The 14,303-nt window shown below is 43.2% G+C and overlaps 2 protein-coding genes across 5 annotated transcripts in view; one reads left to right on the top strand and one right to left on the bottom strand.

Annotated features, from left to right (window-relative positions):
• Nucleotides 1–6,579, top strand: part of Tada1 (transcriptional adaptor 1) — a 26,976-nt gene extending 20,397 nt beyond the window's left edge. Inside the window, exon 8 of one of the 2 annotated variants that reach the window (XM_008848239.3) lies at nucleotides 5,993–6,579. In XM_008848239.3, coding sequence (XP_008846461.1) covers nucleotides 5,993–6,022 — 30 coding nt within the window. In that variant the 3' untranslated portion in view covers nucleotides 6,023–6,579. Of the gene's footprint in view, nucleotides 1–830; nucleotides 3,388–5,992 lie in introns of those variants that run through there. The other variant, XM_008848238.3, reaches the window with a different exon arrangement.
• The window catches only part of Pogk (pogo transposable element derived with KRAB domain), a 14,878-nt gene continuing 4,652 nt past the window's right edge, over nucleotides 4,078–14,303 (bottom strand). Inside the window, exons 3-7 of one of the 3 annotated variants that reach the window (XM_029553608.1) lie at nucleotides 11,895–12,021; nucleotides 10,904–11,002; nucleotides 8,215–9,017; nucleotides 7,542–8,160; nucleotides 5,359–5,439 (exon numbers count right to left, since the gene is read on the bottom strand). In XM_029553608.1, coding sequence (XP_029409468.1) covers nucleotides 7,555–8,160; nucleotides 8,215–9,017; nucleotides 10,904–11,002; nucleotides 11,895–12,021 — 1,635 coding nt within the window. In that variant the 3' untranslated portion in view covers nucleotides 5,359–5,439; nucleotides 7,542–7,554. Of the gene's footprint in view, nucleotides 5,786–7,541; nucleotides 9,018–10,903; nucleotides 11,003–11,894; nucleotides 12,022–14,303 lie in introns of all 3 variants that reach the window. The other 2 variants (XM_029553607.1, XM_008848240.3) reach the window with 2 other exon arrangements.

The following is a 14,303-nucleotide window of genomic DNA, read 5'->3' as shown; positions in this document are numbered from 1 at the left end:
CCTGGAGCTGGAGTTACAGATGGTTGTTTAGCTGTGTGTGGGTGCTGGGAAATGAACCTGGTTCCTCCACAGAACAGCCAGTGCTCTTAATTAACTGCTGAGCCATCTCTCCAACTCCAGTTTATTGATACTTATAGATATGGTAACAATTCTTCTAGTCTACAAAGATACTTTCTAGCTTTTCCACTTTTAGACTTTTCAGAATTGTTTTTAAAGCCATCAGTAGCAGCCTCATTTCTCAAATCCTAACCCCTGTGGTTCTTCCTAATTGACCTCCTTCCTTCTTTGCCTCTCATTGAAAAAAGCAGACACAATAGAAACAGCAAAATAATCCCGTTTTCATATTCCTATTTCAGAACCTTTTTTTTTTAAAGTTTATTTTAAAATTTCATTATTAGTGTGCGTGTGGGTGGGTGTGTTGAAGTTCAGAGGACAAGTTTGTGAAGTAATTTCTCTCCTACCAACTTTGCTGAATTCTGGGATTGAACGCCAGTTGTCAGGCTTGCATGGCAAATATCTTTTAACTTCTGAGCCATCTCGCTGGTCCACAGAACCATTTTATTTCATTGTTTCCTTATTATATGAATTGGGATTTATTAGGTTCTGATTTAAAATGTGTAGGGTATCTAAGACATGAAAATTTTAAAAATACAACTCATAGGCCAGGTGTGGTGGCACATGCCTTTAATTCCAGTGCTTGGGAGGCAGAAGCAGGGTTACAGGAAGGCCCTGTTTCAGACAACAGCAACACAAAACACCTCATATTTTATATGTTGGAAAAGTAAGTTTACTGAAGTATAACTGGAGACATGCTAATTTTTAATTCCCAGGTACACAGGGAAGTTATTCCTACACACACTGTGTATGCCCTTAACATTGAAAGGATCATCATGAAACTCTGGCACCCAAATCATGAAGAGCTGCAGCAAGACAAAGTTCACCGCCAGCGCTTGGCAGCTAAGGAGGGACTTTTGCTCTGCTAAGTTAGGATTTGAAGATTTGGGAGCACCACTGAATTAGTTGGTTACTGAAAATGGAATGCTTTTTTGGGTCCACATTTCAAGACTGAAGTGTATAGTTATGTATAACCTTTCCTATGGAAATGTGACACTGAGTGCATTTTGTGTTGCTACTGTGAAGCCGTTAATATGTCTGCTGATGGTGACCTGTGTCTGTGAGTTCCCAGTTAATGGGAGTAGGCACTCAAGTTCTGTGCCTGGAATAGGGATGTTTAGGCATCTGAGGTTTAATATCTCTGGTCTGTGGGTAAGATAGATGACATCCTAAAGAAGCTATTGTAACTTAGTCTCTATGATGAGTAGGACATTTCTGTGTTCAGTGATATGTATTCTGTATTTGGCAAGTCTTAAGATTTCTGCTTCTCCTGAAGAAGTGTTCCCTGATATGGTGGAATAACCTACAGTGTTAAAAGTCAGGCACCTCCACGACCAGTTAGCGGCTATTGGATGTTCACGAGCAACCCACTGTTTTCACTCCACAGAAATGTGACTTGGAAATGTGCTACTACACAACATCAGATCCTTTATTTGCATTTAAACCTGAATCCAAACTCTTGAATGCAGTTATCTTCACAAAGCGTCTTCCTATAACTCAGTTTCTTTAAGCTTTAATATGTCCAAAGACTGACTGACATGCTCATTAACCATATAGAATGTGTTTTCAAGAACTCTTACAAGCTGGATTTATCTTAGGTATTCTCTTATTTCTACAAAATACCTGTTTCTAGCCTTTCAAGTGATAACATGAAAACAATTTACATTTGACAGTGTTACTGATAACTTTGTTGTTTTAAAAATATGTTGCTTTTCAAATAGTGTTGATGGATAAATTAGAATGTATAGATAGGTATTAGGCCTAAACAGTGGATACATACAGATGTTTTTCTGTAGTTCATGTATCTGGATCTGTGTATTTGATTTTGTACTTTGAATGTGACAGTAAACATTTTGGGAGAAACCCTTTTTCTGTTGTTTATTAAAGTAAGCATATAAAGAACATCACTTTCTACAGACATAGGAAAGTCCAGCTGTATGAGATCTTGGCAGAGATTGCAAAAGAATGTATTAGGTAAACAACTACAAGTGGTGTGGAGATTGACCCCCCCCCCAAAAAAAAATTAACAGCTTAGGTTCTTGACACAAGCCCTTTAGAGTGTTAGGTGAGAGAATACTCTAGAATTTTTAGAGGTTGGAAGAATTTGAACTGATAAGCACATGAATACAGTTGTCTTATTTTGGACTCAGCGCTGCCCAGGACTTGCAGGTAGTTTCCCGAGTTCACAGCAAGATAGCCAGGAGCGGCACCTAGTCCCCAGCAATAACAAGTTTCAAAAAGGTCTCTAGCACAGGGGAAGCTCTAAGCTGGAAGCTGCTCACTCTGCCAGGCCCTGGTCTGTAGTCGGTCACCTATCCTGTAGGACTACAAAATTCCAGATTTGCAGCAATCTCTTTGCCTCATCTGTCTCAGGTCTACACTGAGATCTGTTCTCTAGGCCGGTGGTCAAGAAATCATTTTCTGAAGTAGAGAGAAATTAGGTACAAGGCAGGTATGTAGAAAGAGCAATAATCAAAATTTTCAAGAAAGTGCCTGAAAAAGATTTGAGGTTTTGTGTTTCACCAAACAGTGGCTCCATCTTTGATACCTCTGCCAGCCATGAGCTCTATGTGCAGTTTCTTCTGTAATTAAGAAATCACGAATACTATCAAGGATTGCTTGGAAAAATACTTTAAAAAGTTCGTAGAAACCAGGTAATTACAGAGTTACTCCCAAGTATTTTCTACTGTTAAGATTTTTAATAATTAGTGACAGTTTATGTGACTATTCAAAGACAGGTTTGATAGGGTCTGCCTTGCTTTCCCATTTACCAGGCAGACTGTCTACCTTACCACACCCTAGCACTTTTGTCATCCCCTCCTGTGGCCATCATTTCAAAGTTCATCCAGCACTTCTCCATTGCCTAACAGCACACAATAAAAAGGCCTAGGTGTGATGCTTTAAAGATATTTATAAAATTAGGATACTGTTTTCTGACCATCAACTTGTTAGTACATTTTGACTTCTGTAGTCATAACCTTTGTAGATAGATGTCCTTCATGTGACTTTGGTAACATTGCTAAAAGCACCCAAACATGATTTGCTGTTGAAAAAAACTTATGCCACATCTCTTCCCCTTTCAAGAGCTAGTTTGAAACCCCACATATTTTCATTTTGTCTTTTACTGGTATTACTTTCAGTGCATCCCATGAGCACTTTGACTCAAGTGTAATATACTCAAAAGTGTAATGTAGTGGTACCAAATCTGATGAATAAAGTACAGACGATAGCTTAAAATGTAATTTGACAATACCAGCAGATAAATAAAGCCACCATAGCCTATTGTCTTTATTATCAAAGTTTATTATTGGGGTCAGTTCTTATCTACTTGGGAGCACAACTATGTCTCAATGTGCTATAGTAATTCTAGGGTAATAGCTATTCTGCAAAACAGTTGTACTGGGACTCTGTTAGGCATAGATCCTATTAAGTCAGTGAAAGAATGAGCCCAGAAGACCCTGACAGCAGAGCCATCACTCTAGGAAAGTTCCAGTGCTATGTAACCTATAAGGCATCTCAGCTGATGAGACTCAAGGTGTTATGGAATGAAACAGGAGTCAAACCCATTTTCTACTCTTCTTGTTAAGATAACTGGCTTCCATGTAGGAGCCCCAACATGGCATCTTTTATGTGCTCAAAGTAAAAGAAATAAAAAAAGCCAGGGAGCCGGGTGTGGTGGTGCACACCTTTAGTCCCAGCACTCAGGAGGCAGAGGCAGGGGGATCTCTGGGAGTTCAAGGCCCGCCTGATCTACATAGTGAGGTCCAGGACAGCTGGGGCTACAGGGAGACCCTGTCTCAAAAAGACCAAAAAAAAAAAAAAAAAGCCAGGGAGCCGGGTGTGGTGGTGCACACCTTTAGTCCCAGCACTCAGGAGGCAGAGGCAGGGGGATCTCTGGGAGTTCAAGGCCCGCCTGATCTACATAGTGAGGTCCAGGACAGCTGGGGCTACAGGGAGACCCTGTCTCAAAAAGACCAAAAAAAAAAAAAAAAAAAAGCCAGGGAGTAGGGCAGGGTGCTTATGGCATGGAAAGTAGCAGAGTTTAGATGCCATTTTGGGATGACAAGACAGTACAAATAAAAGCAAATGGGGGAAACAAATAATTGTCATGTGTTTGGGAAAATGACAAACTGGGTGAATGGGATGACTGGTTAAAAAAGGTCAGAAAGGTGAATCACTAGCAGAAAAATGAGTACCTGAGTAGAAGCTGGTGTTTCAAGATGCCAAGAACAGCTTATAGTATCCATGTGAGCTGAGTAAACAGGAAGGAACAGTGGTTATGGCAGTCTGTTATCCAGATTGAATATTAGGAATGACAGAGCTAGCGATGGCTTCATCTAGAAGGTCCTAGTATAAGTTCTGTAGCACAGATAGCTTTGAAGAAATGTTTTCATAACAGTCAACCTACATGGGAATACAAGTTACTACTGTGGAAAAATTAATGACCTCAGGCCTATTCTTATAGGGTGGAAGTCCTGAAATAGCCGTGGCTCAATCGCTCCCACTGCTCTTGTGACAAAAAATATAAACTTAACCATACAAGCTGAGTCAATGGGCCCTGTACATCCATGTAGATAGCAGATAAGTTAGTGACTTTTGCAGGCAGCCTGAGAAACAGAAAAGCTGTGTGCTAAGTGCTGCCTTATCATTAAATAGGATAATGGAAAAAATAGGGTCATTAAATCAGACCCTAAAAAGGTATAGCTGCCAACCAGAATGGAAAGATAAGTAAAACAGCATCATTTATTTTAAACTCTTATCTTCCACACTAACTAGTTTATCTACAGAAAAGCCATCTTCTAGTATCAAGCCAATGTCTTAACTTTGCTGTTATTAACATTCTCATTTTCCTCAGTGAGGAATGGGGAACAGTAGTTCATCAGTGACACATTTCAAGAAATCTTTTCTGTAGTCTTGAACCATGTGGAAACACATTCTACCTCTGGAAGCATTTGCAAAGGCAAAATAGAACATCTATTCGAGGTTTCTTCTCCACACAAAGGACACCACTAGAGCTGTGGTGAAATGCTGAGTCTTGGTGTTGAACGAACGTTCTCTTCTCTAGGAATTACCTTTGTTCATATTTACAGTTTCTTGAACAGGTAGAAGGAGACATCTCCAAAAGAAGTGGGCAGAAAGTTTTTTTTTTCTAGTTTTGTCTCTGAAATTAAGGGTCCTATACTTGGCTGACACCTTACAGGGTAGGTGCGGCTGTCTTGAGATGGGATGCCCAGAGCCTTTTTTGGTCCCTGTGCATCCACTCTTTCAGGAAACCATCTTCTCATGGGTTTTCTGCCCCAACTGTTTCTACTACAGTTGCATTTGCTGGAAAACAGAGAGAACCTAAGCATGAATTAACTTGGAATTTGGAGTTGCCTTCTAACTTTTAACAAAAATAGTACTCACTAGTTAGATTTTCAAACAGGGCAGGAGGCAGTTTTATGCCCAGGTCTCCTGAATCTCTCATTTACTGTGAATCCCTGTCTGTTCCCATCACTTCAGCAGCTGCATGGGGAACTTAACATCTGGAAGAGCAGAAGCTCATGCTGACATGGACCTAAGTGCTTGAGTTCACAGCTGTGGCTTAGCATGGTTTTCTGCCCTGTCTCTTCTGACAGTTTTTCACTGGGTTCCTGGAGTGGTAACTTGCTTAGAAAATTGAAAATATTATCTACCAAGGAGAGGGAAAAAGCAAAAATGAGGAAAAGATAAAATAACTGCAATTCAAACTTTGAAATCCAATGGAGGCAGTGGAGTGGTCAGCAGAAAGGGAGGCTGAATTCATGGGGTGTTATAAGGAGTAGGTGTGTGAGAAGAAAACTGCATTTTGGTATCTTGAATGCAATAGTAAGAACTTCTTGCTCTGTTGTAATTCTAGAGATCCCAGCATTACCATGGAGCTCAATGACATGGGGAGAATATGATTTGAGGGCAAGGAAGGACACGTACGTATGTGACTCTTGGAATGCACTTACACAGCATGAAGAGGGTAAAGATTTCTATTAGCTTTTCACTTGGGGGAAAAAACATAATGCAATTATACTTTCAAAAAAGAGAAGGTATGTTAAGATGAGGTCTTTTGTCAAAGGGCCAGCCACTTTCCTTTTTAGTGTAGAGGCACAGACTGACAATTAGGAAAATTATGCCTTCCACGCGTCCCCTACTCTGTGACCAAGGTGTAAGCTCAAGGTGTAAGGGGAGGAGTGGTGTGGGCTTTTGCTGGGGTGGGTTCTGTTGGGCTCCCATTCCCAGCTTACTTTGAAAGCTACTTTTCTTCTGTACTCAACTCAGAACACCCAGCTTGATTTCTTTGGTCCTCAGACTTTACTTACTGTAGTCCTAGATAACATCCTATTTTATTTTCCTTTTCTGGTGCAAAGATTCAAGTTTTTTATTTTTTTTATTTTTATTTTTTGGTAATTTTGAGACAGGATATCCCTGTAGCCCCAGCTGGCCTGGAACTCACTGTGTAGAGCAGGCTGGCCTTGAACTCAAAGAGATCCTCCTTCCTCTGCCACCTGAGTGCTGGGACTAAAGATGTGTGCCACCATACCCAGCAGATTCAAATTTTTTAAAGATTTGTTTTTAATTCAATATGCTGTCTATGTGGAATTGTGTACCTGAGTATAGTGCCCACAGAAGCCAGAAGAGGGCATCAGAGTCCCTGAAGCTGGTGGTACAGGTGGTTGTGAGTGACCTAATTTGGGTGCTGAGAGCAAGAGCTATACACTTTCTTAACAGCTGAACATCTCTCCAGTCCCTCAATGATCTAGCTTAAAAATACCTTCCTTCAAACATCTGGTGACAACAGGAATTGACTGTAATGGTTCATCTGTGTGAAGGTCCGTATCACATTAAGATGATGTTTTAAAACCCTCACATCCCCTAGAGAAGAGCAAACAAAAGCTACGACTTCCCTGGTGGGCATGGTATGACCACTCCAGGACACAGGTCACTGTGCTGAAGGCAGACTTCATTCTCTCCTTGGATCCTAATCCTGCAGACCAGCAAAAGCCAGTACAACCATCTCAGGTAAATCAGGCACACATACAAGCCTTAAAAGTTCAGCATTTATAAGGGAAATAAAGTTGTCTTTTTAGACAATTTTTTGTGAACTGAACAATGACTATGCTCTTCCAGTGCAGGTAACTTTTTGCATTGTTATAACTCTCAGATTAAGTGTTCTGAAAGCTCTTTGTTCTTGCCTATTAAACAAGTGCCCCTGAGTCCAGGCCACAGAACAAAATACAAATAAGCTAAGCAATCAGTTTCCTACTAAAGAAAAAATGCTAAAGGCCTGCTCTCTACACTTCGTATGGCAGGCTCTAAGAGCACTTTAAAAACAAAGCTAATGGAAAGCAAAATGGTGTGTGTTGGACATAAACACTGCATCAATGACAGCAGGGCACCTATTCCTGACGCGTTACCTCAACTTTTCCTTCAGTGGCTGTCAGTCACAGAATCACATTCTTTTGGTGGCTCTCCTCCAGGCAACTCACTCTCAATTTCCCACAGGACATCATCTTCTTCCTCTAAGTTGCTGGAGATATGGCACTTCTTGAACCCTTGGATGATAGACTCACTTGAGATACTGTTCCAGGCAACCATGACCCATTCCAGGAAGAGGCCCAGGGGTGGCTTCTTGGCATTTCCAGTGGGGCTTAGCGCCAGGTTCCCCGCCAGAAGCCAGTTGGAGTACTGGGCCCGCACACTGTCATTCAGTGGCTTGTAGACCACCACATCCAACACCTGCAGCTGTGAGGTCAGGCCCCCTGGGATGATGACCATGTCTGTGTTCATGCTTTCCATGGAACTTTTCACAGAGTCGGTGGCATGGCCTCGGAAGCCATTCAGGATGAGCATCCCTCGCTGCTTGGGCATAGCTCCTGTCCTCCGTCTCCACACGACTTCCAACCAGTCCTGCATCAAGTCCTCAGTCATCCACCCGTAGCGATGGCAGCGGATTTCCATGCCACTGGGGAACTTTCCAGGGGGGATGTATGTTCCCCTCAAAATGATGTATGGGGGTAACTTCCTCCCATCAGCCAAGACACCCAGCATGGCTGTGATCTTCAGCTTCTCCCTGCCGGGTGTCTTGACCAAGACAGGCTTTTCACCCTGATTGTCAACAGTCACTCTGGAGGGCACCTCTAAGCAGATGGGCGTCTCATCCGCGTTCCCCATCTGTGCTACTTCATAGTCATGTGTCCTGCGGAGAGCCAACACACTCCGCTGGTAGGTGATGAGTTTCTCAGTCAGGTCCTCGGGCAGATGCTGGGGTACCGGCACTTTATGCCTCAGAGACAGATCATACCTTCTCATCATTCTCCGACACCAGCCCAGACTTGCCTTGAACCCTTTCTCTGGAATGTTCATTTCCTGGGCAATTTCTAGAGCCTTCAACTGCATGGCCTCCCTAGTGATAGGGTCCCCTTTGGCCTGCATGTATCTGACATACTCTGCCACGCGCTGGTCCACCAGTGCAAACCTCCCATTCTTGGGGCCTCGGAAGGCCCGCCGCATGGCGTGGGCATTTTGGAGCTGAGGCTTTACTTTGCGCCAGTCTCGAACGTTCTTTTCCAGCACTCCAAAGTGCTTGGCGGCCTGGCAGTTGTTGGTGCTCTCGGCGAACTCCACCACCATCAACTTGAAGCCTGCGTCGTAACTGCGGCGCATGCCCCGGCTGAACTGAAACTTGCTGGCTAAGTCGTCAGCTGAGAGGTCATACCCTGGGAAGCCCATGGCCATGTAGAAGGGGTAGCCCTCACTCCACTCAGGCAGCTCTGTGATATCCTGAGGCAGACGCAGGCCAAAGCCATCAAGATGCCTAGGCTGAGGAAAATGGGAGGTGGCATTCATTGGGTCTCCCCAGTCTGGAAGCTTCAAGTCAGAGTCTTCATTTTCTGGGAGGCAAATGAGGAGCAAAAATAATGCCAGTAAGTTAAACGATTTATTCCTGGATTTTTTTTTTTGGCGGGGGAATCATAATGTTGAATGTGAGGCTCATCAAAAGTGAACCAAGACTTTAACAGATACCACTGCCCAAGTCCTTACCCATGTCCATTTACATGAACTACCATATCCAATTTTCGTAGCCACCATGTAGAAAAGGGGTTCTTTGCAGAAGAGGAAAGAGGCTACAGATGCTATGAAATATATCAAGGTAGCTATGCTGGGAAGTGACAGAAAGTTCAGTGGGAACTAGACACAGGTACCAAGCTTGGACCTAGTTATATGGAGGCCATGTTTGGGTCAAAACAATGTTTTAGCTGGGCCTGGTGGTGGAGGCCTATAAATATCAGCTATTTGGGTGGCATAAGCAGAAAGATCACAAATTCAAGGTTTGCCTGGGTTACAGATTCAAGCTACCTTGAGCAACTTAGTAAGACTCTATCTCAAAATATAAAGTAAAAAGAGAGTTGGGGATGTAGCTCAATGGTACAGTGCTTGCCTAGCATATACGTGGCCCTAGGTTCCATCCCCAGTACCACAGGACCACCATCACCCCACCATCCCCACACAATCTTTGTGGCTAACAAGTAAAATGTATCCATACTACCACCTAATATTACAGAGATCTGGACACACTGTGGGCTAAATCAGCCCTTGACCCAAGAAAACCTATAGCAAAGGCCACATTAGCAAAGTTCTTGCACACCAATGCGAAATTTGGAAAGTGGTCACAGAAGTAGTATGGTCTGGGGAAATTACTGTATCTTACCCAAATGAAGCACTATTAGATGTTACTAAAAGAAAAAAAAAATGCCACTAATTTTAACTATCACATGCCATTTCTTTTAAGAGGCATTTTCAATTTCAGTGTTAGGAAAGTGATCTCTTTGAATCAATGAAATATGGCATTTTAAACTTAACTGTAGAGAAAAGCAAAACTATTTTGGCTGTCTGAAAGATGTGATACACACACACACACATTTTAACTCTGAAGTTTATTGTGTATGAATGTTTTGCATGTATGTAAGTATACCATATGCATGCGATGGCTGTGGAGGCCAGAAGAGGCCATCAGATCCCCTGGAACAGGAGTTACAGACAGTTGTTAGCTGCCATGTGGGTGCTAGGAATTGAATCTAGGTCCTCTGTAAGAGCAGCCAGTGCTCCTAGCAGCTGAGGCATCTCTCTCTAGCCCCATGTATATATATTTCTTGAGACAGGGTCTCATGTAGCCCACACTGGCCTTGAACCTTCAATACAGCCAAAGATAACCTTGAACTTCTGATCTGCCTGTCTCTACCTTCAAAGTGCTAGGATTTATGTGGTGCTGGGGACTGAACCCAGAACTTCATGCATGCTAGGCAAGCTCTATCAACTGAGCCACATCCCCAGCCCCCATGTTAAAATTTCCAATCATTTTTCTTAAAAAAGGTCTAGGAACTTGTTAGACTTACTTGGACTGGGCACTGTAGCTGTTACTGCCTTTCCTATCCAGAATGAAACAGGACATCCAGAGTAAATAACTCTAGACACATGCTTTCCTCTCACTATGACTTATTTTACAGAGGCATTTGGTTCAGTATGTTGCCGAAGTGGCTACACTCATTCAGTATGGACCAGATGCCTCATATCACTTCATCTACATACCAGGTTGAACATCAAGGCTTTAAACTCACAACTGATAATGAAGTGGAAGCCTGGGTGAAAGAGGTTGCCTAAGTTCATAAAATACTAGAAAGGGAGACATCACTCCTAAATATCCTACAGAAAACACACAGAAAATGAAAACCTGGTTTCAGGTTTCTTGGGGTAGATGCTGAATCACTTCACTCAGTACCTGCAAATGTTCCTCCTTGAAGTTGCCACTCATCAGAATTATGAGACTCCTCCTCCCTTTCCATGTCTGTGATCATGTCTGGCTTAGGGAATGGGAATTCTGTTCACAGGAAATAAAACAGGGAAGAGCTGCGTGTTATCCTGGAGCAATACCAAAGTAAGTACTTTATAGACAACACCTCCACAACATCCCTCTCCCTCCCATGTGATTAGGGGCAGGGGGCAAAGCTTAGTGATACATAAAGGAAATATAGGATGGAAAGCCAAGACTGTCTAAGGAAATATCTGATCTGTGATAATAAGAGCTGGTACTAGCAACAGTAAACATACAAACATATAGTAGTTAGCAGAGAATGGATGGATGCAGCCACTGATCCATGAATATTTTGGTTCTCAACTAAGCAAACTGGGAAATTCTTCCAAATGGTTACACTTGGAGAAGAGGGATAATGCTATGTGTATGTTTTGGGAGAATGCTTTAAGTATCTGAGGCTAAAAGGATGACAAGGCCTTCCTTTTTAAGGATAAAGCACAGGCCCAGATTCATGGGGACATTTTAAAGGTTACACATTAAAAAATATATATATTTTATTATTCTTATGTGTATGAGTGTATTGCCTGCAATGCCCGAGGAGGACAGAAGCTGTTGGATCCCCTGGAACTGGAGTTATGGACAGTTGTTAGCTGCCATGTGGTGCTGGGATTCAAACCTGGGTCTTCTGCAAGAACAACCAGTGTTCTTAACCAATGAGCCATCTCTCCAGCCCTCACACGTTTTTTTTTTTTTCAAAGTAATGGGAATACCTGGGCTGAATGAGGACTGTTCTAAGAGGTGGCATATGTATAACCTGTCCAAATCAAAACTAGGAAGAGGGCATAGGCATGGAGGGGAGAGCTCAGTTGAGAAAGCTTGGCTACAGCAGAGAAGAAAGACATGGGGACAGTTTTCTGGGCTCAGAGCTTCGAGGAGACAAAGAAAAACAAAGCTTTACCCAGGGACAGGACGGTCTCATAATTCATCCTCATGACTTCCCGGTAGAGGGCCTTTTGTTGCTCTGTCAAAACTTCCCACTCCTCATCGGAAAAATATATGGCTACCTCATCAAATAGGGCTGGTACCTGGAACATGAACAGTCCTTGTTCAGTGACTGGTATGTACATGCACACAGACGTTCAGACCCAATGGAATCTGGGCTCTGATGCACATGTGTGTGTGTGGGCTGTCTGCATTCCCATTGCTCGTGTGTGTGTGCGCGTGCACGCTGTCTGCATTCCCATTGCTCCTGGGGACAAGATGAGGGAGTGCAGAGAAGGAAACCTACTTAGCCCTTCCAATCTAGAGGAACATGAGAGCTAATTAGAGCTTAAAACTTATGTAATGACATCCCAGGGAACTAGTGGGCTTTCATGCCTAAACTAGGCCTGCTTCTTCCCCACTTTTCCACTTCCATTCCTTTCTGGCCCTCCAGCAGGAGGGGGTGCTTCCTAGCTAAAGGCAGCCAACCAGGCCACCATAAAACCACCCTCCCCCCTCAACACTTTTCTTTTTTGATTTTCCGTTTTTTTTTTTCTTGGACACTGAACTGAAGATCTTCCTCCAAAGCTCATATTTAGTGGTGAGAAATCAATTGGTTTGTTTCAGGCCAGCCATGTTTTTTTTGTCTTTTGAAACAGGGTCTCCCTCTAGTCTCTGCTGGCCTGGAACTCACTATGAAGACCAGGCTGGCCTTGAACTCAGAGAGATCTGTCTGCCTCTGTTGGGATTAAAGGCATGTACCATCATGCCCGGCCCTTTAAACCTGTTCCCCAAAGCTATACATTTTGGGGTTTGGGTGATCATATTGTTTCTACTTGACTTAGAAAATGTGTGTGCATATAGTCTGTGGCCTCTTAAGGAGTCACGCTTTCAATCAGACACCCTGGCCTTTCCTCTCTTGCCAAGTAGGCCCACTTATTATCCTGCTACCACCATAGTATCTTCCATATCAGGAGCGTGTACTGGGAAAGGCCCTATAACTGCTCTCTGACTTCCCCCAATCATGGAGGAGAAAAGATATCCTAGTTTAGCCAGGGAGGTGAGAGAATGGGCTCAGAGGATCCTCAGTTCCAGGCTAAAGACACACAGCCAGTAAATGGCAAGGTTGGGATCCAGCAGTGTCTGACTCCAAAGCTCTTGCTAGGGAACAAAGCTGCCTCAGAGTGACTCACCCCATTTCTATGCTCAGTGTGCTTAGCAGCTCCTGGTTCCCGATATCTCCACACCTCTACCCATTGTTACTCTGGCCCTTGGAGATTTTCCCCATTCTTGGCCTGGCTAACACCCACCCATCTTCGAGCACACCTACATTATCACCACAGTGTCCTGGCTCAACACCTGTCACGCTGTGTAGTCTCCTATTTCACTTGTCTGCTTTTAACCAGAATATGACTTTGCTGAAAAACAGTCTGTGTGTTTCCCTTTGCCAATGATGTTTTCTGTGGCTAGGAGGCTATAAATGTGTTGTTAAATGAAAGAGGCAAATATCTCTGAATTTCTCTTTCATACTTGGAACAATTTCAAATCATTAACTTTTTTTTTTTTTGGTCTTTTTTGAGACAGGGTCTCCCTGTAGCCCTAGCTGTCCTGGAACTCACTATGTAGACCAGGCTGGCTTTGAACTCACAGAGATGCCCCTGCCTCTGCCTCCCGAGTGCTGGGATTAAAGGCGTGCACCACCATGCCCGACTAGAATCATTAACTTTTATCTGTCACAAAACCAAGCCAACTGAACTGTTTGGAGTAAGAATGGATAAAAATTCTTAGGTGTGAGGGTCAAAGAAATATCTTGCTCTTACAGAGGACCCAAGTTCAGTTCCTAGCAGCCACATCAGGTAGCTAACAACTGCCTATAACTCCAGCTTCAAGATGCTGTAGCCTCTGGCCTCTGTAGTCATCCATGTGTGCCCATATACACATAAACATAATTAAAAAGAGGTCTATGGGCTTTTCCCAGACTTCTTCCTCAATCTGGAAAGCCAGACAGCTCAGCGATATTCTATCCTGCTCTATTTCTGCATCCATGGCTTTTAAACACTCTCTTTGTGGCCCTTTTTCACAAGTTCCAGATCTAGGCCATACCTATTTATAGTCTTTTTCCCTTTGCTGATAAAAGGACATACAGACCTAGTTACGCAGTCCCTGCAGAGAGGGTAACACATTTTAGACCTAGAAAAACATCAAGTGTCAAGAGCCCAGAAGTAATGAGAAGGCTAAAAGTTGGTATAGGGAGTCATCTAATAATCACTCAGCCATAAGATCTGCAGACAAATCCACATTGTGCACCCAGGGCACAGTGCAGGGGCCTAGAAATTCTCCTCATAGCCTTCTGTGAGGATGGGGCAAGCCTTTGGCTGGAACTCCA

Source organism: Nannospalax galili, unplaced genomic scaffold (assembly GCF_000622305.1).
Source record: "Nannospalax galili isolate Female #2095 unplaced genomic scaffold, S.galili_v1.0 scaffold383, whole genome shotgun sequence".
Classification (NCBI taxonomy): domain Eukaryota; kingdom Metazoa; phylum Chordata; class Mammalia; order Rodentia; family Spalacidae; genus Nannospalax; species Nannospalax galili.
The sequence above is the reverse complement of the archived record's forward strand: the minus strand, read 5'-3'. Positions and strand labels throughout refer to the sequence as shown.